Source organism: Loa loa, assembly GCF_000183805.2.
Source record: "Loa loa unplaced genomic scaffold supercont3.254, whole genome shotgun sequence".
Taxonomy (NCBI): domain Eukaryota; kingdom Metazoa; phylum Nematoda; class Chromadorea; order Rhabditida; family Onchocercidae; genus Loa; species Loa loa.
The window spans coordinates 57,808-81,809 of record NW_018108434.1 but is presented as its reverse complement, the minus strand read 5'-3'; the positions used below and the strand labels follow the sequence as shown (position 1 = coordinate 81,809).

Genomic DNA, 24,002 nt, shown 5'->3' with positions numbered 1-24,002 from the left:
GACAGATTTTTATATCATATGACGAAAGAGCCAGAAAAACGCAAGAAAAGAGGATTTTTAACCGGATTGTGCGGCATCTCAGGATTTTCCCGCCCATTAATTAAAGAAAGGAAATCAGTGAAGACGGACCTGGTAATTCCAATCTGGGCAATCAGCTGAAACTAACGTGTGATGTTAAGCATTTCATACATGATGAGTTATAAGCAATTCTTTCTGGTTCTGCAAGAAAGCCAGTTAATCTGTAGAAGCAACTAACTCAGCGTTCCAAATGGGGCGATGATAGGCGAAAATCCAGCGGCTATGCTTGCTAATGCTGTCTGAGCTTGAGAAGCTGTTGCTGCTGAGATGTCGTTCGGTAGAGCAGTCTGACCAGCGGATGCTATCGATAGAAGCTGCGCCATATTCAACATGCTGATCATTGCTAAAGCTGACTGCTGCTGTTGTTCCAACCCATTCTGCAACAGTGAATTTTCTGAATCAGAAATCAACTACTTTTCCAAATTTAGTATTTTCATTCCTGACAGAGGAATTTATGTATATCTTTGGATAAGGAGTGAAGAGTCGGTAAAGCCACCAAATCAGGATTTGTTGTCAGTAACACGTATCAGCTGGATTGATAGTTGGTTCCTTCTTCAAAGATATTATTTGAACCATGCCGGAACTAAAGCAAATTGGAAAAACTCCTATATGAGATTTATCTAAAAAAAAATTGAAACTGATAAGCTTGCAAAGGATAAAACAAAGCCGATGTTAGGGTGAAACAAATATTATAGTGGAACAAATATCATATTACAGGGCTACAGTCAATACAAGTAATTTGTGGAGTATTCGATGTTGACTTTATCACTTCATACCTTACCAAACAATGAACACTAGCACGGAAATTTTTCCAAATGAATATCTGCGAGATTTAAAAATTTTATGGATATTATAAGAAAAAGAAGTACTACTACGGAGGGCGATACTGATTGTGCGCTTTGAAACATCTCAAATAACAAGGAATCCAAGCTTCCAATCTTCTGAGTCTTGGATTTTTTAAATGAATGTTTCAGTAACGTTGTTTTGTGTAAAGCCATGAAAAGTAGCAGAGAGAGGAAGAGAGACAGGGAGAGTAGGGAAAGAATGAGATGCTTGATATTGGCCCTTTGTTAACTTTGTCAACTTTTTTTGGATTTCCTGAAATTTCTTGCACATCTTCGGAGGACCAAACCCGAAAACTGACACAGACAACATTGGGGCCCGCACAAACGGATCGAATCACTAGATATAACCATATATGTCTGTTCCCCTTTCAATATATATATACACGCACATACACATAGACACAATTTATCATTTATCCGTCAGATTATACGGTAATTATTGTTATGGTTAATGCCCATGAGAGCGTGAAACTGATAATGTGAAAGAGAGAGGTCGGAGAAACAATTGTGAGGAAATAAGTGTGTTATAAAGAGACGTAAGATTAGTGGCACAAAAGACAGTGAGTATGATGGAAGGTGAGAGTTTGAAACAATGCAGAGAATATACAACTTTCAACAGGAGAGAAGAGAAAGAAGTGATGAAGTGAAGCCGACTGAGCCATCACAAATTCTTCGCAGTCCACTGGAAGGGAGTGAAATATGATATGTAAATGGCCGATGGAACTTCATCACGTTAGTCTCTCTCAACAAAAGATGGCAAGAATCCGCCAACTGATGACCGAGCGAAATATGCTGCGGAGATGGACCTCCTTCAGTGAATAATACTCAACTCCAGAGAACCGGGAAAACGCTTCCCCTCAGTAATAATAAGATCAACCGGCAATAGTGACGGATTCAGTATAACACCGTGGCAGCACTAAAAGATCATGAAACTTCAAGCAATGTAGAGTGTGACGCGGTAGCAGGCGCGCACGCATACACGTACAGTCAGTCACACTCTTTGCATAAACAAGAATTCATTTTCATATGATATAATGTTTTCGCTGTGATGAAATTTAACAGCGCACATGTAAATACTTGGAGTTTAAGACTGAAAATTTCCAAGCGTGTCATATGTACAGGAATGTCTGAAAAAAATGGGGAAAATCAATGGCAAGCGACCGGAGCATCATCAACAACCATCTACTACCTCAGTCATCCCACTTGATCAAAGTGTTGGGAACTGTGAGAGGAGGAGAAAAAGAAGGGAGTGCAATGGACTAAGACAGAATAATGAATTCAATGATTAATTCTGTAAACTTTTCGGCATGTGAATCAAAGTTAAGATTTAAATCTACAGAAGGAGAATACCCAGGAATCAGCAGGGTTCTTTCCCAAAGCATTATTTTTATTAATAGTAACGCGAGACATTATAATTGCTAAAAAAATATTGCGGAAGCTTTCGGAAGTGCAAGCTGTGACATAACATTACCGATTAATTCTTGAAATCTTATCACGCATTGCTCCTGAAGGTTGTAATATACTTTCAATAGCAATGACTTACTACAGTATTTTTTGTAATAATTTTAAATGTTATGGTGATACTGTGTGAGGCGTTGTGAAGTTCGGCAAGAAGTATGATAAATTTGGAGTAATTAGGAAGATACATGATGAAGGTATGAAAATTTCTGCAATAAAAGCTCTAGAAACACGGAAATGTAGCCTGAATAATTAAATGTAATACAAGTATATGCCGTTAATAATGGTGAAGTGGCACTGAGAGAGATAGAGGAAGAGCTTACATATGTCAACAAAACTTTCCTTTCAAGATATATATTTTATAAAGGGTCGTTAACCAATAACGCCATGTGATGCGAAAACCTCATTAACTAACCTATCAGATAAATTCTACCCAAAAAAATCAATGTACCTGCAATGGATTGGTAGTAGTAGAATCATGTTTGACAGCTAATTCAGCTAATGCCGTTTGTGTTGCACCGCCTGGTTGCTCTACGATCGATTTGCAGCCATCAATTTCACCTTGCGCTAAGAGTTCAGCTATTTTGGTCAAGCGCGACTGATGTGCAACAGATCTGGAAAGCTCAAAACGCATCAGATGACCAAAATCATACCACTATCATACTGTGATCCAATTACTGCTAATTTCTAACAATAGTGTTTATGTCCATGTAAATATAGTCTGTCAGGTAAGAAGAGCACAATATCAATCTAAGGAAATGTAGAGTTAAAAATCACAATGTGATAAAAAAAAAATAAAAGATCATAATATCATAATGCAGAATTAAAAAAATATGGCAATAATTCTGTTCTTTAAAAAACGCCAATTTCAAAATTTCAGATGTTAACATGAAAGAAGTCACCTTCAGTTATGAATAAAAATTCTATCATGAGATGATTAACCCAGAGCTATGAACTGTATAGTTTTGAAAAATAGTAATCACGAAGTAGTAAAACCAGGAATTTTTATCAAGAGTGTACTTGCATTCAGAACATTTAAAAACAACAAATGCATTTACAGTTTAAAACTTCCGGATACCTTATGTGTATGTCTAAAGTAGAACCCTGTCCATAACCCATTTTGCATAGATTACATCTGAATGGTTTAGAGCCTCCTTGTAACGACTGAGAACTTGTTGAGGCTTGCAGTGCTGCCAGTATCTGAAAAATAGTGCTGAAATTATTGATTTATTGAATCAATTTAGCGGTCTACAAAATGAAATGAATTGAAATTAGGAATCAAAAATTAAAAGAGGAAAAGAAAGACCAATAAAGATGAAAATTCTAACCTGTGCACTAGGTTGAAAGTTACTCGACTGTTCCTCGAGCATTTTCTTAGCCTTATGAAGATGCACTACTGAGTTATAATGCATCAGCAGTTGATGCTTTTGCTCAAAATTCTCCCTGCACAATTCACACTTGAAGGGTCTAGAAGTGCAATTTATGACACTACTAATTCTTCCGATTTAACAGGATTCAGGTCACAAATTTCATCAATTCGCTGTCAATAATCGAAGCAATATGCATTAAGCAAGCGCTATGAGGATGCATAATTCTTGAACTAATCATTAATTAATATACTCCCCGAACCTCTCATATTCCTTCAGGAAATAGGTGGTCCAAAAATTTTGAAATTAATATAGTTATAAAACTGGATTAATGAAGTAACCTTAACGGATCAACAAGACTGGTCTCAGTTTTATCCTCGACCGTTGCCTCGATTGACTGGGAATGGCAAGAGCTTGTGGTCGGTGAATTATAAGTTTTACCTAAAAAACAGTTTTTTGGTACAAATGTTTCAAGTTCTCCAAATTACAGCCTACATTATTTGATGAATAATAATGGGGAAATGCTATCTAAATTCCACAGAATGTTAGTAGTGCAGAAGACTCACTAAGATCTTGTGCATTTAGTTCATGGGACAGACTTCAGAAATATCAGGGAAAGGGTTTACATTTCAAGCTACTGGTTTGGGGAAAACTCCGGACAAATAGGAAACTGATTTTAAAAAGATTCAAATAGAAAAACTGACCATTGGTATGTTCCTGAGCATTGTGCTTTTTCAGCATTTCGTGAGAGCGAAAGCTCTGATCACATTTGGTACAACGGGTACTGGACCGGAATGTATGGTGCAAAGTGTGGCTGGCAAGACGTTGTTCGGTACGAAATGCCAACGAGCACTGTGAGCAATGGTAACGGTAGATTTGTCGATCCGTTTTCTTTTTCGAACTATAAATTTGGTTACTCATTTATAACAGATCATAAATAACAACGTGACAACCCTGGTAACAACAATGACAAAATTGTGATAACGATGACAGTGACAAAAATAATACTGATATTTCGTCGAGTGTTGGCTTCTAGACTGGAACCAGAATACTACAGAAGCTCTAGAATGCAAGATCTAGTGTGCCTTGCACATGTTAAATTTGACTGTAATAGAGATAATGATGGTAATAAAGAGCTCTTAGTGAAATGAGTAATAGGTGAGGTGCGAGCTCCATAGTTAACTACCAGACCATCAATGAAATCCGTGAACAACAAGCAACAAATTTGAAGAGACTTTATTTCCTTGTAGAAATTTTATTTTTCATAAACAAGTTGTAAAAAGGTAGAAATAAATTAACAACTGTGAACGATGGACAGATTAGCAGCAAAACCCATCCGGAGCAGACATTCTGTCTACAAAATGATACAATAAATAAATCAAAAGTATAAAGCACCACCAACCACATAAACGGCTTTCCTTTTCTCATTAGCAATTCCAATTAAACTCCAAAACTAGAGATAGGAGTCGTCTCCTGCGATGTTGAACCTCCCTTTCCCTATCCCCTATAATAATAATTGCACCGATGTCGGCACGGTAACTTTCGGAACATTATGAACTATTAGACATGGTGAATTATAGCAAATTTAAAGAATTTCAATTCAAGACAGTACGAACCAGAAAAACTACTGCCACCATCTTGCGACATGCAGAGGATGACTTCGAAATTAAGTTAGCTAGGCAAACCATTTCAGAGATATGAAGGAACAGTACTTCCAATCATATATCTTTTTTTGAATAATAAGAAAACTATACACGAACGTAATTTCTGAAACAGATTTTAAGCAAGCTAATTTCGTGCTGCATCAGAAATGGGAAGCATTGGATGGCCTATAAACCTATAAAATCTTATTATCAAAGGCCTATAGACCTATAAACCTCATTATTATATAAAACCTTATTGTCAAAGGCCTATAAATCTTATTATTCTTACCAATCAATCTGATTACACTTAGCATCTCATTCTTGTGGAAGTCAGAAAGTTAAACTAAATCGGAAGATCTGATATGGGTGCACAAGCTTTCTCTTTCAAGATTTCAGGCACGGCTATTAACTCCATTATGACATTTTGAGTTAAAGCAAAGAACCTAAATTCAGAAAACTATGAAAGAGCTTCAAAATACTTGTTATTAGGAACACTTCCGTTTATCAAAAACTAGCAATTACTGGACACGTTACTGAAACATTATACGGTATTCTTCACTGGAAAAAAGAGAATTCGTGTTGCTTTCCGGATTGCGAAAGACGACATTTGGAAATGTTCTAAGAATTTGCATGCTTCAAATAGAAAAACCTATCCCAAGTTGGGAAGGTATAGAAAAACTGCATATTGTTTGCCGCATTTAAAAATTTTTGGAGAGGGAAGTATTCCTGACTGATGGATTCACGGCACCAGAAAAATGAGCCAAAATCTACCTTTCCATCAAGTATAAAATTAAGCAATCATTCCCCAACTTCAAAGCTATTCTCATCATTATGTAATGCCATGTGTATTTTTGATAACATGTTTTTGTAAAAGAAAATTTGAGGACAATCGATGTTTTTGGCACTAGTATGCAACGCTGGTGGTGGAAAAGCACGCTGTGTTGCGTGTCTGCTTGCTGAGATAGATACTACCGTAGAACAAGGTTGGACGACAAAGTATCTCGTACAAGTGTATATTGGACGATTTTTACAATCCAAACATTTATTATATTAATTGCAACATGCAATTAAAAACTGCACGGACTGATTTCATTGAACCGATAAAACGAAGCTTTCACTTCCTCGGAGACGAACAGTTAATTGAGGGAGATTAAAAATGAAGTTGGAAATAAGATTTAAACTTTCAAAAAGGGGAAGAAAGAGAAGTGGTGTCATCTTAATCGAGCGCATTGCTTGTTACAACACAAACAATTGGTGGAATTATGGAAATTAGTGCAAACCGAAGGGATAGGATGAGGAAACGCAAAAGAGTACAGCATCAGCCTCTATCAAATGATGCGGCTGGGAAAATGGCTGTAAAAAACAGGCAGATTTCGAACCACTAAAACGCCGCTACTGCTTTTGCTCTTTACAAAAATACGTCATGAATGAAATACGGCATTTTATGAAAAGAAAGCTCTCTCGCGACGAGCGAAAATTGCATCGAACGTATATCATATTTTAGACGTGTTTTAATGACAGTAACACATATGACTTTTTAATTTCTAATTTCCCGCACTTATTTTCATTCTAACTCAATTACCTAACTCATTTTTGAACAGCTTGTTGAAGTCAAGTTTACCTATTGATGAACTGCTTTTATAGCGCTAAAAAACAGTCGCATTTTAAATACATAATTATCTATCGACTTCACAATTCTCTTACCCCTACTTCTCACAAATTTTAATCCCACTTATCGCCAAATCTGTTAGTAATCAGTTTTTTAAACAACAAACATAATCAAATAGAGGGAAATAAAGTTACTTCCAAGACATGGTGTATCTCTTGTATATGATACTACCACGTAGATTCGTAGTGATCAAGACGGAATTGATTTAGAATCAGATAATACACAAAAAACATGCTTATGTCTGGCACCAACATTGGAAGTACGATGTGAAGTCTCGAACGACATCAATTGGTCGACTACAAAAAATACATCGGGATTGGCTAGACAATCATCAAAAATGTGGTCAATTTCTTGTGATTCTCACAAGTATTACTTATGACTCTCTCTATAACCTTGAATTTTAACACACACTGAAAATGCATGAATCTATTATCACAAGGCCCATGCATTCTCCATAAGCCATATATATACATATACATACATATACACTTCGGTCCATAACATTAAAATATAAAAATATTCCCTTCCAGCTTCGAGTGATAATACCTTCTTTGATTTATAGCAAAAAAAAGAAGAAAGTACGTATCAACTTCACCGAGCTGATTTATAGGAAAAAAAAAATGTTGAGGGTTACCTCTTATCAGATGTTGAATCGTTGAGCAGACTCGATGACGCAGTACTCAAAAGCAGCCGCTTAATCGCTTCTTCCGCTATCTTATGTTCCTGAAAACAATAAAATAATAATACAACTCAAAATCAGTAGACTCAATAGTTTGAAATTAAAACCATTAGGCAGTTTTGAAATCAACAAGGATGTTATATTTTAAAGGCTGAGACATGCAGAAACACAACATTTGGTGCAGTTGAAGTCGCAGCATTTTTGCTATATGGATATTTACTGGCCGAAGATTGGCAGTGTTGTCATTGTCATTGCTTGATGATATATTAGTGAAGAGTGATTATATTAGTTCCAAAATCAGGTTTTCGAGCTTGTCCTTAGTGTACAAACAAATTACCTTCATAAATTGAAATTCTGCTCATGTGGCTTATTCATTAGCTTAATGGAAAAGACGACGAAATAGATGCAATAGCAGTTCTAAAGAAACTTGACTGCACTTCTCCCACAATTGTTCAGCTTCGTGTTAGAGAAAAAGTAATCGAACTTCATTTTTCGATTCCAATTTATATGTAGATCCTACTGTTAACATACAAGTGTTAAATTATCGCAGCTTAGTGCAGTAATGCTCTAACTGAACTGACATATGCGCAATCTCAGTTTAAAAACGACATTTGCGAACTCTTTTGGAAAGAGTGTGGCCTGACTGACCATCATTCCTTTAATTGAACATTGAGATGTCTATTACCCTTTAAAGACAAAAGTATCCCAACCCATTTTCTTATTGCTTTAAATTCCGAATAAATTTTGCAATAAATGGAGGAAGAAAGACATGACAGAGGAGCATCGTCAACAGATGAGGTAAAGCGGGATGAAATCAATTAAAGTTTTAAAACAATTAAAAAATTCCTCGGGCGAATGATTTTTAATGATTTTAACTTCCAAGCAGGCAATTCTTTCCACGGTGTTGCTATCATGGCCCACTATTTTTAAAGTTATTGAAAATAATTTTGTTTAGAAAAATAAAAGTATGACGTGACCATAGATTTTATCATTATTTTTAAAACATTAGCCAACAGATTTCAAATAATCCTTTTGCGAAAGTCACCGAGGGATTTACTTTTTCAATTTTGCCTCCGTTTTTTTTACCATTACAAAAGATTAAGAGTTTTATCCAAAGATTGGACAGGAATATGATCAAGTTAAAATATTTAAGTACGAAAGAAACACTAACTCAGTTTTCTCACACCTCCTAAGTCATAATTCGGAAAATAAGTATTCGATTGACTTCGAGGATGTATTTTACTCTATAGCAGTAAACCTATGCAACTAACTAACCTCATTCTTGGAAAATTGAAGGAATTCGGTTTCTATATGCTCTACAGAATGTGTCAACATCATCTCGGTATAATCTTACAAAGTTCTGCCATGTAAAGAACTAGTTTTTAGATGTTTAAGAATTATTCTCAGAATAAGAATGATTTGAAGCAAGCAGAGATGGAACTCGTTCAACATTTCATTTCCAGCATATCAGGGAGAAAATATTCAAATGGATCAGTGAAAAGAAAAAGATACCTCAGCAAGGTGTGTACGCAGTTCGATACATTTGCATGGACAGAGAGGACACAGTTCGGCCATCGTTGGCTCACCATCGGTCTTCGTTGAATGTACCACTGTTTTGTGCTCACTAAATTCTGCTTTCGTTTCTGAAATGATACATTTGTCCAATATAACTGTGATATTTGGAAATGAAAATGAGAAGTAAACAGAGCCTGTTTAATTGAAAAGCGAGAGAACTGTACTTTGTAAGCTTTCCAAATTACTATATACCAACAATAGATATCGTCTGATTTTCAAAAATTTCGGTATATAATCCTGAGATATTCAGGTACAAACTAGTCTCAGAGAATTTTTGAGCCACTAATCAGATGTACTATCACTTCTAGAAAAATCAGAAATAAACTGAGCATATAACTATTCACACAGCTATTCTGTCTTTTGGACCAAAAAAGTACACATCAAAAGTACAAATCCAGCTTCTTGCTAAGAAAAAATCATGACGTAAAGTAAGATTGCATCTCCGAAAATACTGAAACACTTTTCTGTATCATTGGATCAATACGTTAATAGGTAAAAAATTTCAGTGAAGTTCAAACTGAATAAAAGACAATGAATATTGCTTAATATGCGTGGGAAATTTTTTCGTTAGATGAATAAAGTTGCCGTCAAAAAATCAAACGGAAAAAGGAATATATAGGTAAGATGAAAAAATCAAAGGGAATGGGAGAACTTAGACGACAGTACAGGAAAGTGTGAGGGGAATACATATCAGTTGAGACAAGCAAAGAAGAATTTTCTAAATTGAAATCAAACGAAACAAACAGCCAACCAGCACCTCAAACACCTGAGTACGAATTACCCAAGTATCAATACTGCAGAACAAAAGCATTCGTAATGCGGAACATAAGCATTGTAGTGAATAGTACCACACCTCTTTTCCCACCATTTATCAATATCCTGTTCTAATCAGCCTAATTCACTATATATATGAGATATGTGAAATGTTTATACCTACTACACTGACTCAGAAGTAATCACAGTGATCCTATCATCCACAAATTAGTTGTTTAAAAAAACAATTCATCCCCTTTCCACCTTCCCAAAGATAAATGTTGAAGAGTTACTGTAAAATAAAGTATTGTAAACCGCAAGATTAGATTAAAATTGGTATTCATATTACCATCTGTTACTGGGAAAGAATTTCTCTTTTGTTAATTGGTGATAAAAATGATGAAATCTTTCCAGTGTAAAAGTGATCTTAGCTACCACACCAAACCCATTCATGTGGAATGCTTGACTCTGCATCTTCTGCTTATTTCTGAAAAACTATTTTGATTTTTGAACTGGTTAACAAAATAAAGGATGGTTGATTCCGGTAAAGACTGTGATAGTATTAGTGTTTGATAAAATATTGAGGAGATATTAGCGGAGCTTAGAGCTCAAACAGACATTAAGATGAATGCTGTCGAATCGAGAAGCAGTTTATCGAAAAATATGATGACTTCATATTATATAAAGGAGATGATATGGTCCCCATGTGGCGCTAGTGCTGCTGCCTCTGTATGTATTTATTCAATCAATGCAAAGTGGTTTTGGGCAATACGAAGCGAAATAAATAAATTGAATGTTCAGACTAGTGGTGCCCATTGAACCGAATACTATCAATTTATATACCTATCTTCGGATCGAAACTTAAAATGCCTGCCGAGAGAGATTCGACAGTGATCTTTCGTGATGACAGTTCATGAAGAGACAAGCGATGTTGGCAACTCAAGATACAATGCTTGAAGCTATTATTTAAAAGTGTCACGATAGCTTTGGTACTGGATCTTTACAGCTGAATTTATGACTTCCTGCCATCTTATACCTTATGCGAGATAAACATCTGCTAAGAATAAAATTTTCACGCCATTAATTTCTGTTATTAATAGAACCACTGTTGCAACAGCCCATACCTTTTTAATACATTTGATGGGAGAGTTGACTGATGTGCTTTTGGCTTTTGGTGTCTCCACGCAGTCTAATATCGAGCAGAATGAAACAGCTTCTGGTTTTTTGGTGACTTTTTCTGAAGAGTGGTTAGCATACCGGCTACATCAAAAAACGCTAGAAGTTGCCGCTGTAGCGGGTTTTGGCGATTTTTCAATCAAAAAAAAAAAAAACTGCAAATCACGTCTTTTTTGCTTTGTGAGTCCTGTACTACTGCTAATGATGGTACAGAAACAGCATCCTTTTAAAAATGTCCACAGATTTTATAAATCTTAAATTATCCACCTCCTTAAAAAAACTGCTTATTTGACGCACAAAAAGTTTCCCCATTTTGTTTAGACACTACAACTGAAAGCTGCAAAGATGCTTTGAGATGTTAGAAACTTGAAAGCTAGATGGCAGTTCTATTTTTTGATACTATGTATTACTTACAGGCTTCAAAGATACTATCATTCCCACAAAGTGTATCCCTTCTTCTCGCGCTAATTGGAAATGCTTCTTTCAATTTGAGAAACTAATAAAATCTGATTAATATAAGGTAGGTAAGTCATTATGAGAAGAACAACAAAGCGCATTTTTGGAAGTTTCAAATAAGGATATTCTCATCTATTGACTAGCAAAGCAATCCGAACAATTTCGTGCGTCCTCTCGATAAGTTCATTCAGGATTATAACCATAAAATTATGAGGAACGAAATGAAGTGCCGTTTTCTGTGAACCAGCTTAAAACAAGAACTCATCTGCTTTCCTTTAGCAAAACAGCCGCTTAAAAATTAAAAACAAGATTTAGTAAAGTATGCCAGTGAAATAAGAACAGCAAAAGGTGATTTGAAAAGGTTAAAGTTTGTTACAACACGCCAATTTTATCCGAGGAAAAAAAGTTACCACATTACTCCTTCCACTTCTTTTTTCCATTTTTATCAAATGTACCCCTTGTGTAACAAATAATGTATTTAATTGAGATTAAAAAATTTCTTGCTCAGCTAAAGAAAGGACGAAGTATTAAAGGGAGGAAAAAGAAAAGCCTACATTCGTTTAAAAGGCTGCAATTAGAGGAATCTGATTTCTACCAGTAGATTTCACGTCACTGGTTCATGTATTTTCTAATTGACGTTTCATTAATACGGCCTTGTAAAACATTGCAACAGAGCTTTTCATGATTAAACGATCAAGCTTTCACAGTGACCTGAATAGTTGTGACAGCGAAGAGCCAAGTCAGGATACATCAGTACACTTTTCGGAAAGCTTCAAGCAAGTTAAGAAAAAAATAGTGAGTAAAGACTAGCTTTTTCAAAGTGGCACTGGCTCAGTCAGTGAATGAACTGAAGGAATAGAACATGATGCAATAAATGACTGTAGAATCTTGTTGATCTCGAAGATGTTAGTCGGGTTTTTTAAGTAAATATACATGACAGAATAGCTCAACAATAAACTGTTATTCGTGAAATCACAATGAGCAAATCGACTTCACCCGCAATTGTTCCATGTATAATATTTGAAATGATCATCACCGAACAGATCCGTGGTCTTCCAGTAAGCTTCCTTGAAATTACAGGTCAATTTTTTGTAACTTTTACTTCTCTTCTTCAGATAATTTTACTTTCACTTGTAAATGAAAAGATGTTTTTTTATCCAAATGCTCAATTAATGTTATTTCCTGTTAAATTTGATATTTGAACCACAACAAAAAGATTAATATTATGCAGTCGGAGAGAGAGTATGAGCGCTACTTCACAGCCAAACAGTTAATCGCCGTATGTAATCTATTATTTTCAACTATTAACATAATATGGCGGGACGGGAACGGATGGGAAGAAGACGGGAAAGGGATAATTGCAGGTACAATAATAGATACAGTTCTCATGCTTTTTTTAAAAAAGAGAAAAGATGCTTCTCTTCATTGACATTCCATGGAGGAAAGATGATGAAGCCCTGGAAGACATTCTTTTCTCACATTATACTGCAGCATTAAATGCTGATGAAGGGATTCGTTCTGTAATCTAACGAAAAAAAAACGAAATCAGACTTCTTCTGTTAGACAAAACAACTTAACATTGTTTTACCATTCATTTGGAAGAATCAGAAGAATTTCTTCAAAGCAGACATTTTTCTGGAATAGTAAATACTGACCAACTAATTCTTCTCTAAATCCATGATACTACCGTAGTCTTATTTTAATCTAAGCAACAACTGTTCCATAATTCTTCTTCACTTATACTGTGCAATGTGAAGACAAAAAAAAAAAACTTAGTTGAGAAAATCTGTTTCTGAAAAAAAGAAAACAGCCAGATGATGATGAGAATGCGAGTGTTAATAAAAATTTAGTAAAGCGAGAGAATAAGCAATGAAAATTAAACTCATTCTTCGATAAAATCAAAAATTTTTTGTACGAGCAGAATTATGAATTTTCTATTTGACTCTTGCCTCTTTCTGTAATACACTGCTACCATTACCAACCATTATCATCAGAGTATCGACACAACTGCATACACTACACCTCTCAATAAGTCATGTAGTTAAATGCTTTACTGCCTTACTGCAAGAAGGTTTCACAAACCACTTAACAGAAAAATAGCTTAAGTCACCGATAAGGGAATATTCCTTCTCATTAAAGTTTATATACAACACAGAAATGGCAAAATTCTATTGTTATGACAATAATGAAACACAAGGAGCAACTTACAGTATTTTCACAATACTGTCCCTATTATGGTTAGTTATAAGATACCAACACTTACTGTCGGTATCTTATAACTACCATAATAGTGACAATGATTGAGACATCTGTAATGCTACTTACTAAACATTATATTTAAGAGAATTATCAGTGCTTTCCGTTTTACCAATAAGTTTAGTGAAATTAATGTCTTGTTTCCTTACCACATGAAAGAAAATATTACAGAAGAAGTACATGTAAATCAAAGGCCCTCACTAGTTTTTTAAATTGTAGCTAGTAAGCATCTGCTGAAAACATCATGCAGCAAAGCCTTAGCACAATCTCAGAAATTCCTTATCTCTTGACAGCACTGGAAGTGACAATCGAAAAGATGAAATGTGAAAGTGATTTAAAGTGATTTTTTTTTTCAAGACTTTAAATAACTAAAGCGTATTTAGCGCATAGTTTAAATTTATTCAGAATACATCTATCCAGTTATTGCAAAAGATGGAGTAATGATTCATATTTTGCTCCGTTCTTAACTTTTGTTAAAAGCAAAAATAATGGGGAACAATTTTCTTCAGGATCATCCCGTGAGGTCATAACAAGCTCGTCTAAAATACTTTTGTCAGTGCGAAGAAATAAGATAATGAATCAAATTATTTCAACATTTTTGAAATGCCTGAGTTATATTTCTCAAAAGTTCAATGAAATAACGTTGAAGACCACAAATAGAAAAGGTACTTAAGGGAAGTATTCTTTTGACTCGTTCAATGTAATGTAACAAATACGCCTTCTAGAACACGCTTCACACAATATCATTATCTGAAATTATGCATCTCTATATCCGTCTGTATAAAATATGACATACTATAAACTGACTTAATTCTTATGTAATTTAAAGCGTATTTGTTCATTCATATATTAAAATATTATTTTTATTAAATTATGCATTCCAAAATGAATTTAAATTTGCGACTGCGATTAAGCTACATCTAATTTATTAGAAATAAAATTGCAAATAAATCTTAACGCATTATAATTTAACATATTTGGAGCAAAATTGTCTTAAATACTTTGGATAAATCTTGGAAAGTCAGACTACTGCAATTGAGAAAGCATAAGAGCGTATTATAATGGCTCCACATTACAGTAATCTAATCTGATTGATTCTAATGGTTTGCATACTTGCAGATCAGCTAAACCTTTCCTCTCCATAAACCTTATAAAAATAAGGATCACAACTGGAAATGGAAATGGGGAAAAATGACGGTTACAATAGGAAATAGCAAAAGATATGAAAATATGGAATATTTCTCCTACTAAATAGGAAATGAGTAAACAGGAAACTAAGAACACTTCAATTATACAATACGAGTGATTAGTCATTTTCTTATCAGCTGTACTTCGTGCCTTCAATAACTCATTATGGAAAAAAAAAAAAGAAAGCTTAATCGTTATTTGTTGACTTTTCCACTTCTGTACCTGCAATATTCCCTGAACGATTTAAAAAACTCGAATATTTCGGCAAGATATTTGATAAAAGAACTAGAATAAAGGAAGTAAATTTACATATTGGCGCACTTAATAGAATTCAAGATTTTGCTCTCCACAACAGATTTATTCCTTTTGGCTGAAAGAAAATTTATCAGAGAAAATCATGAAGCAAATAAGAAAGCTGGACAATATCTGTAAAGTATTTTCAAATTCTGAACCATATTCAAGATGTGTTTTAATAATTAGTAAGGAAATCAAAAATTCCAATAAAAACTGCAGCTGTCCTCGATATACACGTCCACTAAACAGATGAAAAAGAGATAATCAGGGGGCTAGCAAAGTTTCTGGATTTCCTACAGAAAATATTTCTAATCAAGCAAGGAAAATTGCACCTCAAATGGAAGAAAAGGCTTACCAGTAATGAAGTTGCAATGCGGGCAGCAATAAGCGGCTTCATTCATATTAAAATTTTTCGCCGCGCAGTCATTAACTTCATCCTCGTCAACTGCTCCTAAAAAAAATTTCTTTAGTATTAGTGTTGTTTCAAATTATCAGTGACATATCAGCTTAACGAGCTATATATTTTCTTTTAGGAAAATGTCACCTAGGTTCAATGTTAGTTTAACACACCAGACTATGCTTTTGCTTCGAGTTCTAGATATCAATTGTCAGAGCACCCTTCCTCTTAAACAGTTTCTCGAAAATTCGTCTGGAGTATTAGATGAAAAAATTGTATTTTGACTAATAAAATAAGTTTATAGGAGAAGCATCTGTTGAGACGATCACGTCAGTCCAAGAGAACTCAAAAAAAGGAACTGGAAAAAAGTGGAAAAAAAAAGAAAGTTCGAAAGGGAAGCTTCGTGATAACGAATGGTGAGAGAGCAGGGCTGCTGGTGAAATGAATAGTTCTGGGAAAAGCTAAAGAATGACAATGAAAAACTTTTGTTGATATGCTCCGATGATGCTCAAAAGGATAACTGTTTTTGTAAGATGACAGTGGGAATGGATGGGATCACTTTCGAAGGGATCATAACAACAATGACGATAATCAATTATGATTAATATTACTACAGAGTAGCGATCATATTGGTGATAAAGACAATTACAGTGAACAGTGTCGACGACAATCAAGAAGCGATGGAGAAAATCAACTCATTGGTTCTTAAGACTCAGTGAAGATTTAGATTCAGAAATGAAGGCATTAAAGTTGGAAGCAGTACGGTATAGGCGATACCTATGACATTGATAACTTCCTGTCCTATTGTTCTCTTTTCCTCTAATTCATATTTATATTTTGATCTCATTTCGACCTCTTTGGGTTTGCTTCGTCCCAGTTCAGTGATACCGACTCTTTGTTACTGAATCCAAGCAAATGATATCAATACTTTCGAACCTAAATATTTCGTTTGACGAGAAAGATTCTCCAGTTCCATGATAATAGTACTGATGACAATTAGGGAAAATCAAAAAAAAAATAGTGAAGAACAAGTAGTAAGCTAAAAGTGAGATGGCTTCATGATACGATTAAGCACGCAGCTAATGCCGTTTGTTGTCGAATAATTTACGCTTTCATGACCAACAAACAAGAAACATTCTTGCGCAGCAATATTCTGAACGATAAACTGTATGTGCAGATATTTGCAGTTGAATACTGCTATCCTTTTACCATCTCAGTTCGACACATCAGTTCGTGGGAAATAACGACATACAATTTTGTACACGTCAGAAAGGAGAAAAGCACTTTTAGTATTTCTTGACAACGTTAATTATTTTACAAAGCTAATTTTCAGCAAAAAGGAACTAGGTCGTTTGAATTTTCAGATACTTGTGTACAGTCGCAGATTCACCAACATCGTTCATTGTCTCAATCCTAGTTATCTTGCTTCACATGATTGCACATGTCCTAAGCTAACAGAAACAAGAATTTCAAAAGATCGATTACACTGCATGTAAACCTTGCAAGTGTTTGTAATCAAATTTGCACATGGTCAAAGAACTGATTATAAAGTTCCGACAGTTATAGTAATTCGCATAATGATTACCGCACTGCATCAGAAGCATAATTGCTTGCTGCATTTTCCATTAATTATCAGTATATTTAATTATCATATAACATCTGGAATGCATGAACACAATGCTGTTGACCTCATGTGGCGTATAAGGTTACACATGACGTCTTAGGTGAAAGATTGGCTCTTAGCTGGATGTAAAACCGTTCGGTACATTATGCAGGAAAGATGACTATTCCCTTTATAAAATTGTCATTTTCCTTTAGCACTTCGTATGTCCACTATGTTTACGTCTGTCAAATGTTTCATAAGTATTCAAAAGGAAACATGACAAAGGTAGAAGTAGAAGTGAAATATCTGTAGGATGAGTGGGAGAAAGACTGATTCAAGAATAGAGTAAGATTAACAAAATAATATCGTGCTCAATTTAAGCAACTTTTTTGAGTAAATATGGAGGGTGGCAAAGTGATAGGGCAGACTATCGTTAGCTGGTTTCTTGAAATGAAAGGAAATTCCAGAAAAAAAAACAAAAGGCACTGCAAACGGCAATTTTCAAACGTTTATGTATGTGTGTGAATGTGGATGGAATGGAATGGAATGGAATGAGTATGAGTATATGCATGGAGGGTCGTTCTCATCAACTGAAGTGCTACAATGAACAAGGAGGGATGGGCAAGTGCTTTGCTTTCAGGGGAAATTCCTTCCTTGCATTTCATGTCATTTGGGAAAAGTCAAAGGGAAGATTTCTGGCAGCTTCATGTCTCTCAACTAATTGGGAAATGTTAATTTTGTGCGCACATCCGTTACCCAATACGCCGAAAAAAAAGGAAAAGGAGGAAGAGAACAGAAGATGGGAAGGATGAGAGGGCAATGGAAGGAGAAGGATTGAACGGCAATGCTGGAGGAGATAAAAGTCGTCCTTGAGAAAATTTAGAAAAAAGACGCAAGACTGATGAGTTCAGTTAAATGGAGAGAGTTATATTGGTGGTGCTAGAAAGAACAAGAAGCATTATAGCCTTCAGGATGACGGCTCCGACAGACAGAAATAACCGCACTTCAAAAATGAGCCTCAAGTAAGAAGCCCAACAGTCGAACACAGTAAAGCTAAGCTAACACCAGGAAGAGGACTGAAGATTTCGGGCAAGCGATCAGTAACCCATTTTCAGGCTAATGCTAATGAAGAAGTGAAACATTCTAAAAAGAAGGCTAGATTCATTTGTCAACAAGTCTAAATGACCTTTTGTCACCATACATGAAATTTTGTTGCTATGCACGCAGTGCCATCGATTCCTTAGACCTGATAACTTTGGTGTGACTTTTGGGCGTGAGGTCTACATTTCATCCCAACCAAACGCGATCGAACAGCTTACGAGAAAAAAAGAAAGAGACGACAAGCACATCGATATTCTCCAGCACAACTGCTATCATAAGAGTGCTTACTGCTATTGCTATCATTAAGTTTGTAAGCTTTAGGCACTTGTTGCCCACCACACAGCTAATCAAAGGAATCAAGTTTAAAAAAGGACTGAGTGGCTGGACAAGCGTAGAGCATGAATACTATAGTTGAGACACTAGAAACAATTAGAGAGAAGGTGTTTCCATCACCACATACATTTACTTCTATCAATCAGGAGACATTTTTGTTCATTAAATTCTTGCATTAATTCGTGCCAGAAATCAGTCGTAATGATCAATGAGCAAAGACGTTTCAATCCGACAAGCAGGTGAAAGTGAAATCATTTTAGAAGAAATGACTCGATAAGATTAAAGGAGCTTTAGCGGTAATGGGTGCGGATGGAGGTAGTAGAAAAAAGTGGAGGAAAAAGGGGAAAAAAATTATAGTGAGCGGAAATCACACTAACATTCGTTTGGGTGAAATTAATAAAATCATTTTAGACTTTCCTTTCCTCTTCTAGATAAAAGTTATTCATAATGATTTTTAAAGTATCGACTGATTGATTTACTAGAAACCTCCATTATAGAATTTCATTCACTAAAACTTAATTACATACCCCATCCCACGTCCCCTAATGCTCTGATCCAAACAGGCATACGAAGATAATAATAAACTGACAAACAGACATAGAGACACATGCGCGAGTCCATTATTAGTATGTCATGATGAGCGCATCAGTACCAGTACTCTCCTCGCAACTGTTGAATTTACGCACCCAACAGTGTCTATTTGAAGTTAGAATTGTTACTAAACAAGCAAATCAAGCTTCTTCTCCTTTAAATTTAGCAAGTGGAGAAGCATAAAAATCTCAATTTCGACCTCGTTCTTCCTTAACTCCATAACCATGTGATTAGATACAGTTTTTCTCATTTTAGTTCTTCAAACTGCCAAGCATAATGTTCCATTATCCCAAATTTTCCCGCACTTTTCAACTGTCAGTGTCAGTGGGCAGATCACTGACAAGAGTAACCATTGATTCGGTAACAGTATCAAGAAATGCCAGAACAAGAGCTTGTGAGCAGCATTAGCAAATTAGAACCACCAATGCAGCAGCACAGAAGAATATCTTTCATATCTCAATATGAAGTGTCAAATGACACTCATGCCTTTCTACTTGTCTCAACTTAATACATCAATTAAAAGATGACAGAGGAAGCGAGCAAAGGAAAAGGGAACAAACAAAATGCATACTGGTTTAGAATAAATCACGGGTTTTGAATGCATCAACCAGAAATTTAATTCTGACTAAAATTTGATTAAAAAAAAGAGGAATTTTGAGTGGGGGTTTCACAGTGACAATAGCGACAATATTATGCCGAATACGCATTTAAAAACCTTTTTCAATCATAATTATTTCAATGCTGAAATAATTTGAAAACTGTCCGTCGCTCTCCGAATATGGCCAAATGAAATGCAACGAACTGGAAACTACAAAAATTCCCACGAAAATGGCATCAAATGAATGCTAATAATGGTAATTTTGGTGATAATGATGAGCAGTTATCAGTTCCTCAATAAACTGCAGCTAATATCTTCTAGACTCTTCTGCAGCACCAGTAATAGTAATTTCACAAATTCACAGCAAAATTCATGTTAAATTCCATATAATTTAGTAATGACTGTGGTGACAACGGTAAAAACAGTTTTAAATCGTAAATCAAATGAATGATAACAGTAATTTTGTTGATAACAACGAGAAATTTTTTGAAATCAGCCTCTAGCTATCGGGAAATTACCATCTGAATTTTCGTTGATACATCAAAGAGCGATCAAACTGATAGGTTATTCAAAGTCTCAAAATAGAGATCTAGGTATTCATATAGCAACCACGTTAAACGGCACGAAAAGAAAAAAGAGTTCAAGGTGAAAGTCCACAAAACATATCTTAGACGGCAAAGCTTAGTAACATTAATAAAAGTGGAGAAAGTGCATGAAATTGAGATATCAGCAGCCAAGATAATAGAAGTATCAGTTATTAATGAAAAATTGAAATCTTAAAGTATCACCTTACAGTTGATTTTGACTGAAGTATTTTTGTAGAACTCAGTGTGATTGTATAATTAAAAAGGATACCTTACTTTCCATTTAAATCTCGCCTCTCCTCTTCTTTGTCCCTTTGTCTACGAATGTCGTTGTATAACAAATTAAAATCATCACTCGCTGAGAGAGATGGACGAGTGTGGAACGAGTAGTACGGGGTGGTCGAGGAGACTAGCCATATCAAAATTTAAATAGTAAAACTATTATTGTTACTCAATTACTGAGTCCTTCTTCGCATGTATTATCTAGTGTGACCAGTATTTGTTTAATTAGTTAATACACATATGGTGAAAAAAAAATGGAAAGCTTAGACAATTAGACAGAAATCCGGCAGTGCATACAATAATTACAAACTTGCTAAGTACAAAAATAATGATATCACGTAGATTCATTGATATATTTACAGCCTAGATTTGACCTTTTATTGAAGGAGAAGAGTAAGATACTACTAAACTGTTTAATCCTCTCATTAAAACATACTCATAAATGAAGGAAAACACTATAATTCCACTTTACTTCTCTGTCTGTCGAAAAACACTGATTTCGAAATCACCGATTTCTGCAATTTGTTTATCTAGGCTTTTCATAACATGCAACAAATCAAGGCATACTATACCTATCACGAGTGAGGAAATCTTTTAAACAAAATTCGACAAACTCTAGAATTTGCATCAAATACAAAATTCAACAGTGTCAAATGGTTTCTCTCGATTCGCTTGATGAATTAATTTTGAAACAAATACACCTAGAAAACAGCCAAGTTAAGTATTTTGAAGATGGAAATATCATCGGCCAGATAAGAAAATTTCACTTTCATCTACTCCGTTTGAAAAGACTATGGATATGCATTGAAGGGTGTGAAGGGCTGCATAAGAAAAGTACTCATGCATTTTGCAGTCAGCTATTAATTTACCTCGGCTTCATAATGAGAACATGTTTCATTCGATAGTTACCTATAAAATTAAGCCAAGGACATATTTTGGTTACGAGCAAGAATAATGAGAGATAAGCCATCTAAGTATTACTGCAAATGATCAGAAAGAAATAAACAGGCACTATTTGTCATAAGCAAATGTCCTTTGCAGATATTAGCATTATCAAGTTGATCTGAAATGAAATAACAATTCTCAATAAATTGCTTTGTCACTTTAAAATTCGGAATTGGCAAAAAGGAAAATTCTTATTTATAGACAAGCTAAGCTGACTACCATGAAAAATAACGCTGATATTGAATTAAATGCAGTATCGCCTCCGGATCGAATAACTCACTGTCCATATCACGACATCCTAAAAAAAGGATCACGATTCTAATTGTTCTGCGTTGCTGTCAGGTCAGTATTTCTAATTGACTATGATACTATGGATGTGTCATTTTGTCATGACAGAAATCTCTTCATGCTTATACAACAGAACAGACTGTAATAATTCACAGGCACATTTTTGTTTGCACATCAATTTTAAGTTCAACACTGATGGATTCACGCTTAAGGATGATTACTGCAAGCTCACAGAAATATCAACTTGATATCCTTATTCCAACACAGTTAATGAAAAAAAAAAAATTAAACCACAAGTGAATCGTTTTCTATTTTAGCTTCAGCAAATTTATAACAATGCCTTCCTCTTCCTGATTTGGTAATGCCCATGTAAATCTGCTCGTTTAATTGTAATTGCTATTGTGATTTTACCAATATCATTAACAACATCATCGGTGTCGCTCATCATTTCCATTAGCATTTCCTACTTCCCGCTTTTGCCTCATGCATCCTTTAGTGTCTCTCAATCAAGCAGCAGACCATGTTCCTCGCAATTTGGATATTCGATTCCCACATGTATATATATATATATATATATGTATATATATATATATGGATACATATATACAGTGCACCATAACATCAACTGAATATGACCTTCGTTAATCATCTCATTTTCCCCTCATTTATCTTATTTTAGTCTTTTCTTCTTTCACTTCTTGTTTTTCTTTCCACCTTTGTTTGCATGTGAGGTTCACAGGCCCTTCTTGATGTCGCCGACAATTGTCGTTTTGGTTCTTGTCCTCGTTCATCACCTTAGTTACCTGTCCTGTCTCACCAAACCTCTAATTATACATTAAGAAGTCTAGTAGAGAGGTAAGAAGTGTGGCAATTTGAAGAGAAGCGCAAATGAGAAAATACAGTAAATGCAATGGGCGTTAATGCCAAAGCAGTTTGAATGTTACAAAGGCTATCGCTTCCTATTCTGTTTCTCTATGTTAGTACCTATACTTTTCTCACACCTTGGTTCGAAGCAATCACAATATTTGTAACATTTAACAAGGAAATAAAAAGGTATACAAAGTACTCCTTTGGAGATTATTAAACTCAAATTGACATAACAAGCAATGACGAGACGACAAAGAATGAACCACTGTGACTTCTTCAATGGATAGATTAAATAAAATGATTTGGCGATCACTGTGGGTGTTTCAAAAAATTGAGATACGATCATAGCATGGCTGGTTCGTACCGCCTTACGACCGACTATGATAGCTCAAACAGTTCTGGGTGAATTCCTCATACAATGGTGGAATTTAAAAAGCACGACTGCAAAAGTTATGTTTGTTCTTGGAACAAACATACCTCAGAAAAGAAGGTATTAAAGATAATGGATCTTCCAGATTTAGTGAACAAGTGAACATTCCTTTTTAGTGAACATTCCTGCTAATTCGCAGTAAATGTTATCACATAATATCACCAGGCCAGTCTTTAGAACACTACATAAGCTTTAATTTTAGAAAGTGTAACAGCATCGAAAAAAATCTGGAAGATGAATCACACATCCGGAAAATGAATCCTACTACATATCAGCAATGAAAATGATTGGCAATCTAAAAACCAATCAGTAGTCATATTTTAAAAGTTAATTAGTAGTCATATTTAAATTTCTGATGACTGTAGGTGGTAAAAAATACTGGGAAAGTTAAGTTTTCAGGAGGAACTTTGGGAAAAAGAGGAAAAGTAGTCTGGGACAGAATTAAATTTTAATTCGGATACGCCTTAGGCAGCGATATGCTTAGGTGGTGATGAACCTAGACAATAGCACTTATACCATTTCCCTTCCCATCCTGCATCCATCCCA

General features: G+C 35.1%; 4 protein-coding genes across 4 annotated transcripts in view; 2 read left to right on the top strand and 2 right to left on the bottom strand.

Moving 5' to 3' along the window:
- The window catches only part of LOAG_18304 (homeobox domain-containing protein), a gene marked incomplete at both ends in the record, with an annotated part of 13,237 nt that extends 8,568 nt beyond the window's left edge, over positions 1 to 4,669 (bottom strand). The window contains 6 exons of the mRNA XM_020450966.1: positions 257 to 455; positions 2,833 to 2,995; positions 3,460 to 3,581; positions 3,710 to 3,848; positions 4,090 to 4,189; positions 4,453 to 4,669. Coding sequence (XP_020305301.1) covers positions 257 to 455; positions 2,833 to 2,995; positions 3,460 to 3,581; positions 3,710 to 3,848; positions 4,090 to 4,189; positions 4,453 to 4,669 — 940 coding nt within the window. The remainder of the gene's footprint in view (positions 1 to 256; positions 456 to 2,832; positions 2,996 to 3,459; positions 3,582 to 3,709; positions 3,849 to 4,089; positions 4,190 to 4,452) is intronic.
- Positions 4,670 to 7,690: 3,021 nt separating this feature from the next.
- Positions 7,691 to 10,541, bottom strand: LOAG_18303 (hypothetical protein; the record flags this gene model as incomplete). Its single annotated transcript, XM_020450965.1, has 3 exons — positions 7,691 to 7,783; positions 9,252 to 9,382; positions 10,508 to 10,541. The coding sequence occupies 3 exons, from the start codon at positions 10,539 to 10,541 to the stop codon at positions 7,691 to 7,693; spliced, it is 258 nt and encodes an 85-aa protein (XP_020305300.1).
- Positions 10,542 to 12,676: 2,135 nt separating this feature from the next.
- LOAG_00631 (hypothetical protein) lies at positions 12,677 to 13,228 on the top strand (the record flags this gene model as incomplete). Its single annotated transcript, XM_003136171.1, has 3 exons — positions 12,677 to 12,757; positions 12,931 to 13,063; positions 13,107 to 13,228. 3 exons carry the CDS (start codon positions 12,677 to 12,679, stop codon positions 13,226 to 13,228), a joined length of 336 nt encoding a protein of 111 aa, XP_003136219.1.
- A 4,608-nt stretch (positions 13,229 to 17,836) lies between these two features.
- On the top strand, positions 17,837 to 18,249 carry LOAG_00630 (hypothetical protein; the record flags this gene model as incomplete). Its single annotated transcript, XM_003136170.1, has 2 exons — positions 17,837 to 17,869; positions 17,905 to 18,249. 2 exons carry the CDS (start codon positions 17,837 to 17,839, stop codon positions 18,247 to 18,249), a joined length of 378 nt encoding a protein of 125 aa, XP_003136218.1.
- Positions 18,250 to 24,002: the final 5,753 nt, after the last annotated feature.